Source organism: Lutzomyia longipalpis, chromosome 1 (genome assembly GCF_024334085.1).
Source record: "Lutzomyia longipalpis isolate SR_M1_2022 chromosome 1, ASM2433408v1".
In the NCBI taxonomy this organism is placed as follows: Eukaryota; Metazoa; Arthropoda; class Insecta; order Diptera; family Psychodidae; genus Lutzomyia; species Lutzomyia longipalpis.
In genome coordinates this window covers 28,232,705-28,252,667 of record NC_074707.1, presented here as the reverse complement: position 1 = coordinate 28,252,667, position 19,963 = coordinate 28,232,705, and the positions used below count along the sequence as shown (strand labels likewise).

The 19,963-nt window shown below is 36.7% G+C and overlaps 2 protein-coding genes across 3 annotated transcripts in view; one reads left to right on the top strand and one right to left on the bottom strand.

The window, feature by feature from the left end:
• The window catches only part of LOC129797427 (uncharacterized), an 89,586-nt gene extending 70,986 nt beyond the window's left edge, over nucleotides 1-18,600 (top strand). For both annotated transcript variants that reach the window (XM_055839969.1, XM_055839968.1), the window contains exons 4-8: nucleotides 6,517-8,680; nucleotides 14,110-14,622; nucleotides 14,717-15,114; nucleotides 16,123-17,999; nucleotides 18,073-18,600. In XM_055839969.1, the coding sequence (XP_055695944.1) occupies nucleotides 6,629-8,680; nucleotides 14,110-14,622; nucleotides 14,717-15,114; nucleotides 16,123-17,999; nucleotides 18,073-18,527 (5,295 nt within the window). In that variant the 5' untranslated portion in view covers nucleotides 6,517-6,628 and the 3' untranslated portion in view covers nucleotides 18,528-18,600. The remainder of the gene's footprint in view (nucleotides 1-6,516; nucleotides 8,681-14,109; nucleotides 14,623-14,716; nucleotides 15,115-16,122; nucleotides 18,000-18,072) is intronic.
• On the bottom strand, nucleotides 18,589-19,065 carry LOC129797798 (60S ribosomal protein L38). Its single transcript, XM_055840643.1, has 2 exons — nucleotides 18,934-19,065; nucleotides 18,589-18,876 (listed from the first exon to the last, which is right to left on the bottom strand). The coding sequence occupies exon 2, from the start codon at nucleotides 18,873-18,875 to the stop codon at nucleotides 18,663-18,665; it is 213 nt and encodes a 70-aa protein (XP_055696618.1). The 5' UTR covers nucleotide 18,876; nucleotides 18,934-19,065; the 3' UTR covers nucleotides 18,589-18,662.
• Between the last annotated feature and the right edge of the window lie 898 nt (nucleotides 19,066-19,963).

The window sequence follows — 19,963 nt, the reverse complement described above, 5'->3', positions numbered from 1 at the left end:
TTCTCTGTGATAGAAAATCTATGTATCCAATTATACGATGACTTTGCACAAAGATTTAAAACACTTGACCAAGTTTGAAAAATCTCACTCTCTGGTTACAATTTACGAGATCAGGCTTTAATTTAGGACTGATTGCATGTGCACGCAATCTCGATCTTGTGGTGCTACATCAAAATTTTCTTGTCAGAACTTGAGTGAAAAAAAAAACTAACAAGACTTCAACATAGATCACCAACCTTTTGACATTTTATGAATTAACTTGCAAATTTTTTTTTGGAACTTGAGACGCTCCTCTTGGCAACATTTTTATTTCATTCATCACCATTCATATTATTATGTTATTTAAATTAAATTAATTCGTATTGCCTAAGAGCTTCAGCACCTGACAAAGAGCATAAAAATGTTTTTTTTTCCTTTTCAAATTAAAATAAGAATATCTTATGCGATAAGGTAGCCATTACTTGACCGCCGTGATTGACCTTGCTGCAAATCAAACAGCGCTCATCGGTAGTAGATCCGTTTGAATGGTTTGTGGAAATAAATTGATGGAACTTCGTTATATAGCTTCACGATGCTTCATTCGGTTCAATGAATTGACACTGATAACCTTTTCGTGTATATTTTGTAAATTAATAGCAAAGAAACAAACGACTAAATTTAAATTATTGCCACTGTCTGTGATCAAATGAAAAAAAATACTAAACGAGTCGAGTTTTTAATTTTATATAATTGTGGCGGATTTAAATGTGCTGCATAATCTGGAGATATTGGCCTAAATCTAAAATCAATAAACAACAATTGTGTATGCAGTACACAAAACAATGTATCGAGAGTTTTCATGTAAAAACTTTGTGATTATTCACAAGAGAATGGATTGTTAATCACTGAGCAATAATTTGCATAAACAAGCAATAAAATAGATTATAAACATGATCATTAAACCGAAATTGTTTGAAGAATTTTTATTCAACACAAAATGAATTTAAATTCCTACTAATACGTCATCATTCTTAAATTTCTTTAGGATTTATCATGAGATTTCTATTAAATACTTTGTCAAAAGTATTTAATTTTAATATTAATAATCTTGAGCAGATTCGTTTATAAATATAGCAAAATAATATTCTACGTACATAAATATATAAATTCTTTGGCACCCCTTTGAAATATTTATGTCATCATAGACACTTTTAATTTTTAATAAGGAATGTATAAATTATGCCATATATATAACTATATGAATCAATAGGAAATGTAATTAATCATTCTTCTGTAAAACGTGAGATTTTCACATGTGATGTGTGATTTATGATCCCTGACTTTGATACAATATATAGTGCTCTAATTAAAAAAAAATCAAATGCTATGATATAAGCGCTTTATTTGGAAACACAGGAAAAAACGCCCAGAAAAATCAGTGAAAAGAAAAAAAAGCAGATATCATGTATTTGTAAAATGCAACAATGTAAAAAAAAGAAGCAAAAACACTTTGCAATCATAAATGGTGAATTTCCTGGAAGAAAATGTGTGATATCTCAACATTTTGCAAGAGAAAAATTTCTCAAGATACATTTTCTTCGCAGTAATTGCCCAGAAAACACTTTTCCAGGAATATCTCTACAATCTTGCATTTTGTTACGCATGATTTAAAAAGAAAACCTATTGTTTCTTACTCAAGACAATTTATTAACCATTTTATTGGATATTACAATAATTAATATCTGCACACCGCTGCAGCTCGAATCACACTAATAATATTCAAATAATTTAATGCAGGATTAAGTTTAAGGCATTTTATAGAAAACTTTAATGACCAGCTTTATTAAGGGGGGACCATCAATATGAAAAGTCGGCAATTTTTTCATCATTTCCCTTTTATTTATGACTATATTGAATTACTATCACCATCATTTTTGGAATTGTTTGCATTTTATGGTGAAAATATTTAAATGATGCAATGGGAATGTCGTAAAATGTTTGTTTGTTCCGTATTTGGTATAAAATTGTTCTGGCAGGGCAATTTACTAAAAAAAAAGATGTGTTGAAGATTATTCATATTTGGTGAAAGATCTCATTACTCGTAAGCTCCTTAGCGATCTCGCGCAATCCACATTTTAACTTTTTTACATTCCCTTTTTGCAATTATATTATTATTATTTTTTTAATTAATGCCCAAGAGATTAAGGTAAATCCGTAAAAACATTTTCTTGCCGAATGCGCAAAGTATTTTGAAATGTAAAGTATAAATAAACAAATCATCAAGTTTTAGCCACATCATCCCACCTGCAAAAAAAAGAAGCACTTTGAAAGTTAATCGCCGACTGACTATTTCTGCTTCCATTCATAATCGTTTTCTCACCATGGGCAATCGCATTATTTTGTCAATTTGTTCTTAAAATATGTTTTACAAACAAGACCATTGTGAATGCAATAAAATCCATTTGCAATTTTCTTCCCCACATTCCAGTAAGGAGGAGACCCTCGGACAGTATTAATAGCAACCGAGTTGTATGTAAAAACGTGTATATTAATGATTTTGCAATATATATAGTTTACCAATAGTAACACAGAATCACGTTCATATGCGACATAATAGTGGCTTATAGTTGGGGGAAAATGGTTAAAATTTATCTTTATATGTATGTTCTCTTTAATGCAGCAAAATAGAAAATATTTCAACATTTTATAAATAACAACATCCTCTCAGATAAATTTCCATCTCCTTGGTGATTTTTCCAAAAGGGGTTGGCAATTAATGATGTATTAGGGCTTTCTAGTAACGAAATTAAACTTTATTTAAAAAAAATCTATTTGACAGAGACTGCGTAGAAAGGTTTAAAAAACACAATTGTGACGTCATTGTTTTTATTTTTGGACAAAGTTTTGTAAACTTTTCACACAATAATGCTAGTAGAAAATGAGAAGTATTGAGAAATTCTTTAACGAGAAGCCTGACGATTTTTTATTCTCTACTAAATTATGAGGATTTTTTCTCATTTACAGTGGAAGTCCACATCAACGATTGCGATGTGTTCGTTGATGTGGACTTCAATTGTAAAAAGAATTAACATTTTTTTTAAATGTCCGTATCTGACAAGGCAACATGCCTACCTACTATTTTGTATAGTTCGGATTGGCTTCATATTTTTACCAAATTATTATTTTTTAAGTTTTTATTTCTATAATGGTTGTGAAAAATTCTGGTGGAGTGAATCTGTGGTTTTATTTCGCGTTTTAGTTTTTCCTTTTTTGAAAATAGTAATAAACAAAATTTAAGAAATTTCCAGGAGGTTTTTAGGTCTTAATTTTTTTGTAGTCTTTTTCCTCTAGCTTGTCCTGGCAATTTCAGTTTTTCCTTTTAAGTTTTCAAGACATTCTCTAGTTGCATATATTGACCTTGGATGGGCTCCATTGTAGAATCTTTAACGTCCATCGTTTATAATTAATTAAATTTTTCTTTAGACATTCCTTTCATTGAAAAATTTTATTTTGTTGTTCACACATCGGCTGACTTGATTTAACGTATTTAATATAGAAATTGAAGTTAGCAATATTATCAATATCAATAATATTCGATGATTAATAATATTGCTAACTTCAATTCATTTCTCCATGGAAATTAAGTTTTTCTCTTGAGTCTTTTGTTGGACAACAAGATCTATAAAGACGTACAGTCTATACTTTGTAGGTTCTCAAGGTTCTTTTGATATTCAAAATTGATGATATTTCACACCTCAAATTTTATTAAAATTGTCTTTTATGAACAAAGAAAGGGACGCGGAGCCAGGGCTCATTTTGTTTCTCCTGGATGTTAAGAGGACCCCGGCACTTGAAAAATTTCTCTCTGAGGCCGTGAACGTGAGTGTTTCGCAGAATACCCTGCGTACCAACTCACGTAGGTGTGGATATTTTCCTCCATTTTCCCCCTCCACATCAGCGCATCATCCACATTGTCCCTTTCTTCTTTGAAATATTTTATTTCCTGCAGAATTTGAGGTGTGCCTTTTCAGTAATGCCATACAGCTTGATTTCGACTCTCGTTGATTTTGATCCTAAAATTTCGTAGAAAGAAAATTAAGAAAACTATTTTTTATTTTCTTTGTGAGAGAAAGAAAATATGTTTTGAAATTTAGAAGCCTCGATCCTCTAAGGGTTAAAAAAAATTTTTCCGAATTTCAAAGTTACATTGACCTCCAAGTTTTCCCATAGAACATTGACAGCATTGTTAGTATATAGTATATTCTATAAAGGCTCTCAGAACTCTTTCCAAACTCTTCAGGCTCTTTTAGGGCTCCTATAAGATTCTTTTATATCGATAACATAAAATGTCTTATAAATTGTAACAACCAAAACATTACTTTGCCACCCCTTTGAAATTTTCTCACTCTCGCAGAATAGCTTATCAGAGGATCAAGTATCTCTCATTAGGGCATCGCGATACTGCTGGTGTATATTGCAAATATATTGCTAATATGAGAAAACTCAAGTATGTGCGCACTCCATAAGCTCTAAAATTCCACAAGAGAAATTGTCAGATACATTAATAAATATTCTAAACTTCCTGTTGCGTTTTTTTCCTAACCTATGGCGTCTTTTATAGAGTGCCTTATTAGCTGCACATTTGCTGCTATTTTTTTTTTACACAAAGCTGTAATTAAATTTTATGCCATATTTCGCAATCACACACGTTTTGTGCGATGTGTGTAGTTCTTTCCATTTCTTATTGCACCCCAACAATATAAATTAGGAGAAAATTTATCGTTGAACGATTGAGTTATCAAATTCTCTTGATATTTTTGTTTTACGCGCAAAAGGTTTTCTTCATCATATAAAACGGGTGAAATGCCACTAATATGTGGAATGAAAGTCTCAAGCGGGGTGTAGCTAATTATAAAGTTTTATTATTAATAAAATACCATGCACTATATGCATTTAATGATATGCGATGTATTTGACGATTGAGTGCATTTGATGCATTTTCACAAAGCTCGCGCTTCTCCTGAGTTTTACGGTGCACAAATAAGATGATGATGAAATTCAATTTGTGCGTAGTGGTTTTTCCTCTTGCTCAATGGAAAACAGAGTAAAAAAATTCATCAAAGAATGTGCCTAAGGGAAAGAAAAAAAAAGAATTCAAATTACATATATGCGTATGCCTATGTATATAGTTTGAGGGATGGAGAATGCAAAAAGTTGCAAATTAATGGAGCTTTTCATTTGCTATTATAGCAATATGGCACTAATAAATTTCTCAATCAAAGATAGAGAAATTGGTGTATCTATGTGTGTGATTGTGATTAATTGAATAAATGAACTTTGTGTGCTTCATGTGTCCAAATCAATAAAAATCGCCATGAAATGTAAATGACATTTTCAGTAAAATAGCAATAAGGAAATCATTAAATTTACTGTATTATTTAATACACATTACAGTGGTACCCAATATAGGAAAAATGCAATGGTGGTTACACACAAAAATACGCAGATACAAATTAAATTACTGACTAAATTAAGCATGACTGGAAAATCTACTCCGGATAAGGTGGATACTGTTTTTTTTTAGCATTTGGCATCATTTCTTTCACCGCACGCCTAATGAATGTTTCTCAATTTGTTTGAATTTCTTTTTGGCGAAACTTGGTGGATTTGCAAAGAGTTCAAGAAAAAAATGTAATCCGTGCAATTTCCTCATTTCTTCTGCATTTTTTCTTGCCATTTTATCAACAAAAGAAGGGAGGAGATGAATTTATGCGGTTGAAGTCTGTGAAAGAGGGAAAAGGCAGCTCTTTTGGTGGAATGGGTGGAATATAAGTGAAAACGTGGGTTATTCTCTAAAGAAAAATTAAAAGGGGTATTTATTGAGAAAATTCATTGAATAGAAATTTTTCATTTTGAAGTTTTTAATAATTTGTAGGAAAATAGAAAATACATCAGCACAAGAAAACTGAGAAAATATACAAGAAAAAACGGAATAGAATTTACATTTTCCTTAAAAATAAGAAAGAAGTCACGCCTTATTCTTATTCAAATTTAATAACGCATGAAGCATATGCACTACACAAGTTGTGCTCTGCAGTAAGAACAGCAATTTTCGTCAATTTCCACTTGAATTCCCTCATTGCGGGAAAGTCTCAATAGAGTCTGAATTATATTGTTATTTAAAATATATCGTTATTATGAAGCACTAACGCATTTGCATCATGCTTAAAAAAGCACAATGAGGGCGTGGCTTAGAAATTTTTTAGGCAAATGTTCCCCAAAATTCAATTAGTTCTAACAAATAAAAAATTAGAAATCTTTAAATAAATATTTTTTTTAATATTTCCTTAAAAAAGCGTATCGCATTATTGTAATTGACAAACCCCTTGTAGAAAGAAAATTGTCGGCATGTCCATGTTTGAACTTTGTAATTTTATCATCATTAACGTGATGTAGGTACTTTTATGATATATACAACGGAGACACAACAAATAACAATTTTTCCTCAACTCTTTCATTTCTTTGGTTTTTTTGCAGACTAACCGCACGTTTTACGGCCACCTTTAGTGAGATCGGTGCATGTTGCGGTGAAATGAGGAGGCAGTTGAGATTTTTCCGATAGAATCGTGCGCTTTAGAGTATTTTGGGAATGGATGAGAATTTCACAGAGATGGACGTGATGAAGGTATCTGAGGAGGAGCTGAGGCAGATGCGACGCGACAGGGAGAAGATGAGTGAGGAGTTTCAACATTTTCTCGAAATGAATCTCAAAAAATCATCGCATGATGACAATAAATCACAAATAGAATGTGAGCTGGCACAGCAGCAGCAGCAGCAGAAAGTACTGAATTCATTAAATGTAACACAAGCTGCTAGAAACTTGAATGAATCCCCAAGGTCTCCTCTTCATCTTTCACCTCGCGATGGGATGAAGACACCGCGCGGGATTTCATCATCGGCAATGAGCATTAGAGATGCTATGGCACGAGAATCACCGTCGAAGGCGGTGAAATCAGTCGTTGGTGGTGGTGACGATGAAAAAAAGATACCACCTCATGGCAGGAGGACAGCACCAGCTGATGAGATGACAGTGTGCAAGAAGGTGAAGTCTTATGATCCAATCGAGACAAGGAGGTATATGCGCGATCAACAGAGGAAGCGTCAAGAGGAGCTCAAGAAGACCATTACGGATGATCGGGCACGAAAGCAGGAGATACAGAAGAGGCTGAGTGAACTCCAGGAGAGTACACGACGTATCCTGGGGAGAAATGTGAAGCAAAAGGTGGGAAAAGATGTGAGAAAGGTCGGTGCACCAAATCACCGAGTAAAAGCAACAAAACCACCAATGGACATGCCGAAGAAGGCTGCAGTGGCTAAAGATGCCACAATCATCATAAGCTCACCGGGAAGTCAGAAACTTGTGGATCAAGCTGCAATAAAAGGTAGCAATGCTACTAAATCTCCACGCATAAATACAACTGAACGTTACGACCAACAAGGGAACTTTCATCGCAATGTGAGAATTACTGGAACACCTAAAATACCACAGAGTGTGAACATAAATGATTTAGGTGATAGGAATCTCCTTCTTGAAAAAGATAAATCAATTTGCGAAAAAAATCCACAAACTCCGGAGAGTGGGATGAAAACTGATGAAACTGCGAGTGTCAAAAGGGCCATTGCTGTGGGTGAAGACAGTGCACGAACGAAATCAATTGAGGAGAAACTCGAAGTTCCATCGCATCTCAAACTCTCACCGTCAAAAGGTGAGAAGAAAAAGAAACATCCCCGTGGGAATCTTCCTCATTGGCTTCGTCCAACGACCATTAATACCTACCCGTATGATTTTATAACGTCCGTCAGGGAGAAACTTGATGCAATATCCAATGCAAAACTTCCCGAAAAATCTTCATTCACAATCACAAATATCCACAAAGACCTTCCAACATCCCTCTCATCGGGTAGTGGACGAGACGCAAAGACGGACGAATGGACAGACATTAATCGTTGGACGCGTCAGCAGGAGTACAACGCCAACAGAGGTAGAACGTCGAACACACAGAGTCTCGAGGATCCACCCCTATTCCCAGGGAGCTACATAAAAAAATCCCACCAAAAGTCTGATGTGAAGAAGAAATCCGATCAGAAGAGTACATCAGATCCATTGACGAATTTTTCCTCAATGTCCATCCATGTCCCAGATTCCAATACAATCTCCGACATTAGTTCCATTCAATCGGAAATTTTTCCCTCGAGCATCCGTCTGAGTAGTACAAAGATCACAAATCAAAATGAAAGAGCTGCTTCCGTGTCTGATGGCGCAAAGACGGCAAATGCCTCCCTGGTGGAGGAGACCCACATCTCGGGCGAATCAGTGAAGGGAGTTGCCGACGAGTGTATTGCACCCGTGCCGCGAGACAATAATCAATTGAGTCCACTGTCCACGGAACTGGCTGATACAATGAGGATTATGTCACCGCGACGGCGGGAAAGAGGCGAATTGGTGATTATGAAAGCGACCAACGACGATGGGAACAATAATGAGGGTGGTGGGAAAATTGGTGGATTCAGCAATCTATCGAGTGATAAATTCCAACCTCTTGACACGTCGGCCAATAAAGCAGAAATCCACGGGGGAAATCTCACGGATTTATTGGAAGCATTCAACCGGAGTCTCTCTCAAGTCATTCAAATGAATCAGGTATGTGTGTGCACCTTTTTTCATGCTACCTTTTTTATCCACAGTCCCCTACGCCCACACTAGAGGTGATAATTACGCGATCATGTTCATTTTTTCCATAAAAAGATTTCTGATTTGTAATACTGGGATCCTAAGAATTCTCAAGTAGAACAAAATGTTCTGTAAAAAAATGATCGTTCTTGACCAAAAAAGATATTTTTATTATAAACCAAAAATTTTTAGATCATTAAGCTTCAGAGTTATTTTGAAGATAAATATTTTTTCTGCTCAATAACTCAAAGAAAATTAACTCTTTTTGTATAAGATCAATTAATGAACCTTAATTATTCTTCTAAGAAGATTTTCACATTTTGTTTTATTAAAATCGGTTGTTTTTTTATATAATAAGTAATCATGTCAGTCGAACTGAACTCTGAAAAACAAAGTTTGTTAACTGATTTATAAGAGTTCGTAAATTTCATACAAAATTTAACAGACGATTAAAGATTACGATTACTTCGAAATTTGTACTTGACTTTCGGATTACGATTAAAAAGTAATCGTAATTGAAAGTAATTGCAAATACATGGAAAGTAATCGGTAATCGGTTTCCGAACTCAATTCTTTTATAATTTGTATTTCGTCTTTGTTGCAAGCCCAAATTTTGGAAATTTAATTAATATCATTTTGATGGTCAAATTCACTCAAAATCATCTAATTCATCAAGCTGTGTGGTATAATAAAATTTTTGTTGATGTTTTATTGCCATACTTTTGCAGATATTGACCAAATTTTTACTTGTATTAGCAAATGATTTAAGTCGAGCATGTTATCGCTTTAAATCGCATTGTCCACAATTTTTTTCAAAGGACCCATTTTTAATATAGTATAAACGTAGTGTGTTAAATGCGGATATTTTGGTTTGAGTACGAAATCTGGAAAGATTGACTTTACGAGTTTATGATGGGATACTATTAACTTCCCGAGTTTAATAACATTTGTTTGAGAAATTTTTTCTGCAAATACTATTTTGACAATTCTTATTAGCAAGAGTATTAGTTTATACGCATCCATTAACTTCTTATTTTTCTTATTTTTAAAAAGGTTAAAAAAATTAGTAGTAAAAAAATAGTAAGTATGTCCAGGTTTGACTAGCTTTTTGACTAATTGTCGCTGTTGTGATTGTTTTTGTTTTCCCATTTTTCGTTTTTTTTTTTTGTGGCACCAATTTTATGGGTGAGGGAGCATTGCTCATCTCCAGCGTATAATCTTATTAATTGTTTTAAGATCAGAGAAACGATTTACTATCAAAAATTTAAAGAAAAGATTAAGATCGTGTTGAGCAATTCCTTCAAGGATATCGTGCATAATATCAAATATTGGATAATCAATATTATTGAAATATTTTAACTCGTTAAAAATACTGGGTCCTTCTTTTACACCGTGAGTATCTCTACAATTAAGTCAATTACAAATTGCGAAGTAATCGTCCCTGTAACGCATTTGTAATTGAAATTTTACAAGCAATAACTCTAAGAGGTCCATTGTCTTTGATTATAAAAGCATAATAAATTCCAAAATGAAATTTTGGCTTCAATGGTTCTTCGAATAGTCTTACGTACTCTATTTTTTTAAACTCGATCAAATACATTAATTCTACTCTTTCTGCTTCTAGATACTTCAAAGCTTGAATGTAATAATAAACTTCCACTAATCATCAACTTTATGTCCTTTAAGGAAAGTTACAATATTTATAAATCGACGTGCCCGAAGATTATGAACCATATTCCTATTTTTTAACACAGGAGTATGGTTCATAATCTTCGGGACGTCGAAATATGTGATCGACACATCGAAAATTTTCAGCACGCCTAACTGCTTTCGATAGTCGTTATTTCAATTTTTTTTGTCTCTTAATTTTTTTTTAATTTTTTTTGGGTTTTTTGGTTTATTTTTCTTTAAATGTGTTTTTAGTGTTTCTACAGTAGGTCGAGAGACATTACTACGATGATATTTAAAACATTTTACTGCATCATTCAAAAAATATAGCGTGAAAATCTTTCTTTATTATATAGATAGATAAGTGATATGTACTGTACAGTACATACAAAGACCATACTGACCATACTCCTTCAAGTAAGTCATGCATAATATCAGCATAACTGTTTTTCGTAACATGAAATTCAGTAAAAATTTAAATGCTCCCGCAATGGTCCGGCGATATCTCTTTAGGGGAGTGGTTCCTTTTTTTTCTCATTACATTCAACAAAATTTTCTTCTCCGTCTACGCTTAGAATCTCTCTGTGCTGAGCTTTTACTATTGGTTTTTTTCGCAAAATTAAAATTTTCGTTTTATTTATTTCTCCATTTTAAAAAATCAAAGATTTCTGTGAGTCAAGGAATTATTTCCCTCCTGACTGTAAGACTACAACAGATGGACGAGAAATTTCTTTTACGGTGCTGTGCGATGAGGTTTTCGTGCCCGAATGTCTGATCCGAAGTGATGAAGGGGCATGAAAACCTCGCCGCACCGCAACGTACGAAAATTTTCTCATTCACCTGTTGTAGCCTTAATTGAGACACTGAAATAAGTTGTCTTGTAGAATGCAAATAAATACAATCTTATAACAAGACATTTTTTTCCATTTCCATGCAAATTTTTTTTGTATTTTTCTTGACCTGTAGCTCCAGGTGTCAGGAAGACGGCAATAGGAATCTTCCACTTTCCATTTATTGCGCTAACCATAAATACGAGAGCTTCCTTTGCTATTTTCCCTTTGCCGGCCACTCCTGTGTTGCCCTAGTTTCGTACCCAACCATTTTTTCTTCGAATCTCACAAGGAGGAGTGCGTCTCAACTCAATGCTATCTCATCCATTATCAAGGCTCCAAAAACTTGAGCCTTTCCAGTGGATTTCACTTCTTCCACTTTCATTCGTAGGGAACGGATTGCAACCTCGGTCAATCCTGGTGTTACGTAATTTTTTTGAATGCCATGTTCGGATGGTACGCTCAGATGGAATTTTTCCCAACTTTTTGTGGAATTTGTAAGTTCTGCTTCCGTGGAATCTCGAACTAAGAGCAAGTGCTCGAACGTTTGGTGGTTAGCGTCTAGGAGTTTTTCCCATATTGGGTATGGAGGACGTATTCGAGGTTGTGTCTTTATAAAATTATGAGTGAAAAGTTATAACATTTTATCAAATATTTATTATCGTTGGTCACTTGTAGTAGCATTGCCATTGCTTTAAAGTATGGTTTTATTAAATCTATACAATTAGCTTAAAAAGCAAAAGCTGTATACTTACGGAAGATGATTTTGTTATTTTTTTGTTGTATCCCAACCTTTCTATCTTTGAGGAGTTCGGATCAGCAGTCGAATAAGGAAAGTTTGCAACGTCTTATCGCTAGTTACAGACATCGCTGACTTTCCTTATTCGATTGCTGATCCGAACTCCTCAAATGCATAGACACAAAATGATATTACAATTTAATGGACGTGAATCTCAAGTCATGAAACCGCTTTTTTGTCTAAAAAAAAAGTATACTTTTAGTTTTAATATTTGATATTGCTCGTCATTGATTGTCTGCAGATACCAGCAGTATCCTTTTTACATCTTTTCTGTCCTTCTGCGTTCCTCTCATTTGCTCTTCCTCCTTCTTTCCCTCTGCCCATCGTTTCCACTGGTTCATCCTATTTTCCCTTATATTCTCGTGGGGGGCACACCGGAGTGATCACACTTTGTCGGGGGCAACCGGGGACTCCCGCTAGAATATGGCGCCTCCTGGTATTTCGTCCGCACGCACTCAAGGATGTGGCGGTAGGTGCGGTTACAGATTGACACCGGGACGACGTATGCTGTCCAGTGGAGGAGGGGGCTTTACACACAGCCGCAACCTTTGTGCTCAGGCCACTTGTTAAGCTCTCTACTTGACCGTTTTCCACTGGGACTAGTTTTTCAATAGTCCTCTTGCCTTCTCGACGACCGTGTGGACGTTTGGCCTGCTGAAGAAAGCGTGCCGCTCCAGGAGTGTTTGGCGATCGCTCCGTTCAACCAACAGCCGCCGTTTTGCATACCGCAATGTCTGGGGATTAACGAGGGCGGGGGGGAGGGGGTTAGCCGCGTGGCCATTTTACAAGATGTCAGGGCTTCCGAGTCTTCCTCTGGTTTTCTCTTAAAAATCGTGCTCACTGGACTAAGACTACTTCCTAAAGGGGTGCTTTATTTCGTTGGGTGGGACACGCTTCGACTCGTGGACCTAATCCAGCCGTGGTTGGACGTGTTGTTCTCCTGATGTATGTGAGCGGTGCCACTAGTTCCTTTCCGCATTAGGACGTTTAAGGTGTTCTTTAGAATGATCACAGGAGTGATGAACGGCGCCACGGAAATACGAAATGAATTGGATTCATGGTGTATTTTGAGTATACAGTGGGACCCCAGTATACAACGACCGCTTGGTTATACTACTTTCGCGCATTAAAAATAATGAGTGTGAAGAGTACATCCGAGTGGTCGTTGTACTGGGGTCCCACTGTATTTTGATTACATGAGCTGTAATCAGGGTTTCAAAAAAAAATATATATTAAAGTCAATAACAAAAAAAATTAACACAAAACACGGGCTGTGATTCTTTGATGAAAAACCTACTAAAAATTCAATTGTGTTGAAAATTGCGGATGGACGTTATAGGAAGGCTAACTCGCACATTCGTTGTTATCCGAATTTGACAAAAAAAAAGTTTAAATAATTTTCCATCATGTTCAAAAATATATTTTAAAGTTATTTAGGGAAATTCCAGTGACTTTTTCATTGCAAAAAAAAACCACAAAAACACGCTGAATGATTTGTGAGATTTTTTGTGGAGCATTTAAAGTTTCCAAATACAAGAAAAAAAGATTATTTGCAAATGCAAATTTTTATCAATTGCTATTCTCACTGCCTTATTGAGTGATGTGATGCTTCAATAAGCCGGAATTAGCCACTAGAAATGATATATTTGAAAATGATAATTTTTAACCTTTTGTCGTTGAGTGGAAATCTTCTTAGAAAATGTGTGGGATGCCGGTGCTACACAGCATAATGCGAATTTCTGGCATCATGTCTTACTTTTATAATGAGAAATAAAGGAGTGCTAGAATGTGCTCAATTCATATAATTTTATTTGTTTTATCTCTGAATTTTAATCTTGAAATTTTGGCCAATTTAAAAGGCTTTTTTAAATATGAATTTTTAAAGCTAATTTTGTATAACATCAATAAATCTCTTTTGCAAGAAGAAAATGATTTTTTTAAAACAATTTTTGCTTCTTAAATGAGATTGATTCAATATATCCATTCGGCAGTGTGGCATACATAAGTATATCACTGTGGTGCAAAAAGAAACGGCCGGCAGTGGAAAATTTTAATTGTGATTAATTGCTTTTTCGTTCTCCTTTTTTTCGCGAAAATTGCAGCAATTGTATTCAGCACTCAGCAAGTCGCCAAACGTGCCGAAAATGATAAAGAATCCGCAAGAAAATGCGCTGGAGTGCGTGAAGGAAATTCCTGAGGATGCCACAAAGCAGCAGCAGCAGCCGCCTGTAGATGTTGAGGGCATATTTGAGGAAGTAAAGTCAACGGTGAAGAATGCAGATGGTCAGAAGCTCGATGATGCAACAGCACTCCGGGAGAGCGTCAGCGAGATTGATGGGTCGGAAGGAGTGGACAAGAGCGGTGAAATTGATTTGGGCCCCATTGCTGTTAATTGCAGAGACAACATGAACGCGGGGGCAAGCAATGGGCTCGCGGCAAGAGCTGCAAAAGACCTGGCAAGAGATGGTGATTTGATGGATGCCAAGGAGGCAAATAGCACGATTGGCAGTGATATATTTGCGGTGTTCAATCAAACCGACATGGAAGTGTCGTACGTCTCATCTGGTGGCGACGAAGCCAGAGAAACTTCAATAACTTACTCAAATATTGGCCTCGTACGTAAAACTCTTTCCGCCTGTACACCATTGGCAGGCATTCCTAATCCATTGGCCACACTAATAAGGATTATCCTTGATTTTTTTTAATTAGTTTGAACAGATGATCAAGACGGAAAAATTGAAAGGAGATCACCTAATGACGATGATCCGGATGCGTGAGAAGGCCCTGATTGATCGTACAAGGGGTCAAATTGCATGGCTTGAGCTGCAGAAGAAGAGATTCCGGGAGAAGGGAAAAGTTCTGGAGATAACAGCCATCAGGAAGAAGCAACGAGCGATCCTCCTCAAGTTGGAACGTGAGCGTGGGCAACTTCAGAAGCAGCTACAGTTGCAGAGTCAACCAACATCGAGGAAATCACCGAGTCACAGGGTCAGAGTTGTGGAGAAAACATTTTCCAATATTGTGACGCTCAGGAGATCGCCAATCCCATCGGAGAATCGTGGTGCCCTCAAAGGGTACGAAATGGAAGCTGGGACAACGCTTGAAAGGTAAGTTTTTGTATAAAAATTAAAGACTTTAGTTTTCTCTTTCATTTCCATTTATTTTAATCAAAATCCGTTCATTTGAAGCTGAAAAAAATAGATTTTTGTAGATAGAATCAAAGTTTTTATATGAGCTAGAAAACAAAATGGCGGTCACAACAAAAATTCGCGGGAAAGAGAATTTCTAATTCATAATGTTAACAAGAGGGGTCTCATTTGAGGGCTGGTAAAATTAAATACTTTAATTTGTCTTGGGGTTTTTCTTAAAATTGTTTTTTAAGTGTTGGTCAGATTTAAAGACTTATTATTGAAGAGTAAGAAAATCACTTTCCGCCATCTTATGTGCGACGCCATCTTGTGATTTTCCTCAAAACACAAAGTTATGTTTTTCTTAGGATCTACTGGATGGATTTTAATGGGGTTAAAAGCAAATGAAAGAGGATATACCAATGCAGATTTCGATGCACCAGAATTTTGAATTTCCATTCTGGGGCTGAGAAAAGTGGAAAACGTCAAAAATATCAAAAATATCTGAACAAAAGTCACATTTCACGATTTTCAAGTCGAAAAAACACAAGATGGCGTCGCTTCTAAAATGGCGGAAAGTGATTTTCTTACACTTCAATAATTAGGCTGCAAATGTAACCAACATCGGAAAACCAAGTTTAAGAAAAACCCCAAAAATTACAATACAGTGGGACCCCAGTACAACGACCACTCGGATGTACTCTTCACACTCATTATTTTCAATGCGCGAGAGTAGTATAACCAAGCGGTCGTCGTACTGGGGTCCCACTGTATTAAAAAATGAGTAAATTCTAACAATTTTCCCAAGAGACCCTCCATTAAAATCTGAGAAAAATAGATTTTTGTAGCTAGAATGAAAGTTTTATCTCAGCTAGAAAACAAAATGGCTGTCGTAACGAAAAAGCGCGGGAAAGAGAATTTTTCATTCAAAATTCAAATGTTAACGATTAAATTAATTAGAAATCTATTGATTTTATTCCCTTAAAGATTACTTGAACAGAGAGAACAGGAGCTTCAGAAGCGTCGTAAACACGTAGAATTCCTGATACAATGGCACCAGAGGCTTGAGAAGGAGGAAAAAGACGTTAAGGAGATTGAGAAGAAACTCCTAAATTGCAATCTTGAACGATTTGCTGAGAAGAATATTCCAGCCTTGATGGAAATCCCGGATGTTCCTGGGAAAGATGATGGAACCCTCAGGAGAGTGGAAGAAATCGATCGAAGTCTGCAGCTTCTCAGTAGTATTGTGGAGAAGAGTGAGGAGGAAGTTGTTGAAGTTCGTGGAATGAAACTCAATTTGCTGTGGAAGAAACTCATTGGGCGGGAAGAGAATAAATTCCTTCCGGAGAAAGTCTACAGAATGACCAGGGAGGATTTTTCGCAACTCTACGAGGAGGCAAAGATTGCTGTTCTCCGGGAATTTCACAATGAACGACATATTCGGCATCTTCTTGAGGAATCCATGACATCAGCTACGAAGGAATCAGCTTCGCATAATTCCACAGAGGAGAAAACTCTCATTGATGATTTTCGGGAGTACACAACGGATGATTTTGAAACAGTAACTTCAGTACGTGAGACTGCCAATGAATTGGGGAATGATGCTCATCCTAAGGGGAGTGGTCAGGAAAATGTGGAGGATTCTTTTGAGGAGGAAGAAGCTTCAAAAAGTAACGGAGAAGAATCTCAAATTGAGAATTTTTCCAAAAACTCAGAATTTAAAGGAAATTCCGAAGCTCCAGAGGAAGTTTTGGCAGCATTGAGTGCTTCTCAAGAGGCAGCAGAGGATACTTTTCAGGGGGATTCTTTGAGAATTCAAGAAGTGACCGAAGAAACCCCAAAAACGGAAATTCCTTCTGCACTCTTTAGTCCAGAGATCATCAGCCAAGCCGATGAGGAACAATTAATCAGCGAAATGACTCTACCATCATTCAGTGAGACAACAATTGTGGAAGAACCCACACTGGAGGAGATTGAAGGGACCGAGGAGGAGGAGGAAGAGGAGGAAGAAGCACAAATAGCGGAGAGAAGTGAGATTGTGGAGAAATCTCACGAGAATACTTCACAACAACAACATTCTGAGGGTGAGAGAGAAAAATTCTCAGATAGCGCCTTATCAGTGCATTCCACAGCAGAGAATCTCGATAAGACACCCAACATATCTCAAGAGTCTCTCAATACGCTTCAAGATGTAGAATCAGTCCCAATTGAGAGTCTACAGGATGACGAAGAGGTGGATGAGGAGGAGGAAAAGGACATCCCCACGGAATTGGAGAAGAGAATTATTCAAGTTGATGTGAGTCTCAAGGATTTGAGTAGCACAATGGAGAAATCTCCAATTCTTGAGGTACTCAGTCCACGGAACGGATCATCTACATCTGCTGGGTCATCCACTTCATCCCCAGAAGCTTCCCTGGAGTCGTCAGAGGGTACCACCAACCAAGAGGAGAAAACTGAGGAGAATGTCTCAAATGAGGAAGAAAGTATCCCGCAGGAGAGCTCAAGTCGCTACAGTGGTCAAGAATCCTATTCGGAGGGGTTTCAGAAATCCCCGGATGATTCCCAGGGGGCAGGGAATTATTCCCAGCAGAAGATTCGTGACTACAAAATTCCCAACAGAATGCCAGACATCATCAGCGAAGCGGAATTGCTGAGGAGGCAACAGATGCAGATTGAACAGGAAATTAAGCAACTTGAGCAAACTGTTCCGGCGGTTTTCCTCCGGGAGATACCCAACAAACCACCCCCACCGTACGTCCCACCAGCTCAGGACAGTCCTCTGGCAACAATCTTCCCTTCGGAGGAGCGTGTTGTGGATCTCGTTATGAATCGCACGAAGGAACTTTTCTTCTCAACAAATCCAGGTGATACTATCACCCTAATCTATCACCTTCAAGATCTTTTAATATTTTTGTGTTTTCGTGTCTTTCCCTACAGAAGCGGATAAATCAGATGGCTATGGCATCACAAATGTCTACGAGAAGATCATCATTGGGATGTGCGAGGAGATCTTTGGGGAGATCAAGGAAACCCTTGACACGCACTACGATGCCCCATTTCAGCGGGTACGTCTCTACAAGAATAAACTCTGCTTCTACAACCCTCCGGATCGTCTGAAATGCATCCAGGAGCACATTCTCGAGGCAATTCGACAGATTCTCCAAGGTGGTGGGAACTATTCACGCATCCAGGCCAGCTGTCGTCGTAAACGCGATCAAATTGATGAGATTGTCATCGAGGAGATGCTGGAGGATGACTGGAAGTGGAGTAATTTCCAAATTGAGGAAACAGAAGTTTTGGACATGATGACGGAGACAATTTTCAGTACACTCCTGGAGGATGCCATCCGGGATGTAGATGTGGCATTCACGAAGAAATTCCCACACAACTAACACACTAAATTCCAATGTGCCTGGTATTTTGTACTTAAAAAAAATTTAAAGGTTTCGTGACTTTTTTGCAAAAGCGTGTTTTTATTTCCTTTCCGGCACTCCACACGCCATAACCTCAAATCCCAGACACTTTGTTTACTTCACTTCTTTCACCTGGAGACCTGGTGGGAGGGATTGCTTCAGCTTCTCTGCCTTCTCCTTGTCCGTAACCACGAGGGTGTAGAGGAATCGTGAGCAGCGAATCTTGAATTTGGTGTTCTGGGGATTCTTCTTGATCTTCACAGCACGGGCGTCTTTCCTGCGTGCTTTGATGAGGAAATCCTTAACTTCCTTGATTTCACGCGGCATCCTGCAATGAAAAAACAATCAGTGGGCATTCTTGAAGGGAATTCAGGTGAAAAATTACCTGTATTAGTGGGAAAATTGTGGAATTTTCACGAAAATGAATGCGAAACGTGCAGACTTTTTGACGTTTCAAAAGAAAAGAACGACAACCGGAAGTAACCCGGCTGACCTCACAACAATCAAAACTCTCGATATTTTTGTAATAAAATATCGATATAAGATTTGAATTTTTCCTAACGTTTTTCAGGGTAAGAGGTGTATTTAAGGTTAGAAGGTTGAAAGAGAACACCTGAAAATCTGACTAAACAGACTAAAGGCTGAAAAATCAGAAAAGGGACTCCATTGAAGTAGGCCAAAATAAAGCCGTATGAAAAGAAAAAAGAAAATAATTGCGAAGAGCGAGCTTTCCCACTAAACCTTCTTTTTGTTATGTTGGACATGGGTAATGGAAGGTAGCGGATAATTCCTAGGACGTGTCAGATGTGATTGGAATTAAAACAAAAACAAAAGAAAATTGTGGCCGTTTGAATACGTTTTAATTTTGTGAAAATTTCTGCTTTTAGTTTCTTTGTTTCTGAAAGCAGTGGACTACATTTGTCTAGTATAGATTTAGATCTATGTATTTTTAAGGAGGAAAGTTGGTCTGGAAGAGCTGAAGATCTAAAAAAAAATATTACAAAATACAAAAACGCATCTAACTAAATATACCATGAAGTTAGCTTCACTCTCGCAGAATTGTTTTTCAAACAGAAAAAAACCGCTAATTCCAGATTCCACACATATAAACCGCGCACCTGAAAAATTATACAATATTTTGATGGACGGAGGTGGAGTGAAAAATTGGATTTTCTCTCATTTCCACTGCTTTTTCATTTAAAATAATCAATTCATTTTCCAAAGAAATGCATCGTGTTGTGATTTGAATAAAATTTCAATGATGAATTATTAGAAAAAAAAGTGAAAAATATGAAAATTTTTCACACTTTTTTGTATCTTTTTTTTCAGTTATCGGGAAGAAATTCAATAATGATTGTGTCTCGTGCGTGCATGTCCTGCCTTTTTTCACAGTAGAATACCGAGAAACGAAGCTG

What these genes read in the sequence shown, in the direction of transcription:
- LOC129797798 (XM_055840643.1), bottom strand. Translation starts at nt 18,875, where the DNA reads ATGCCGCGTGAAATCAAGGAAGTTAAGGATTTCCTCATCAAAGCACGC.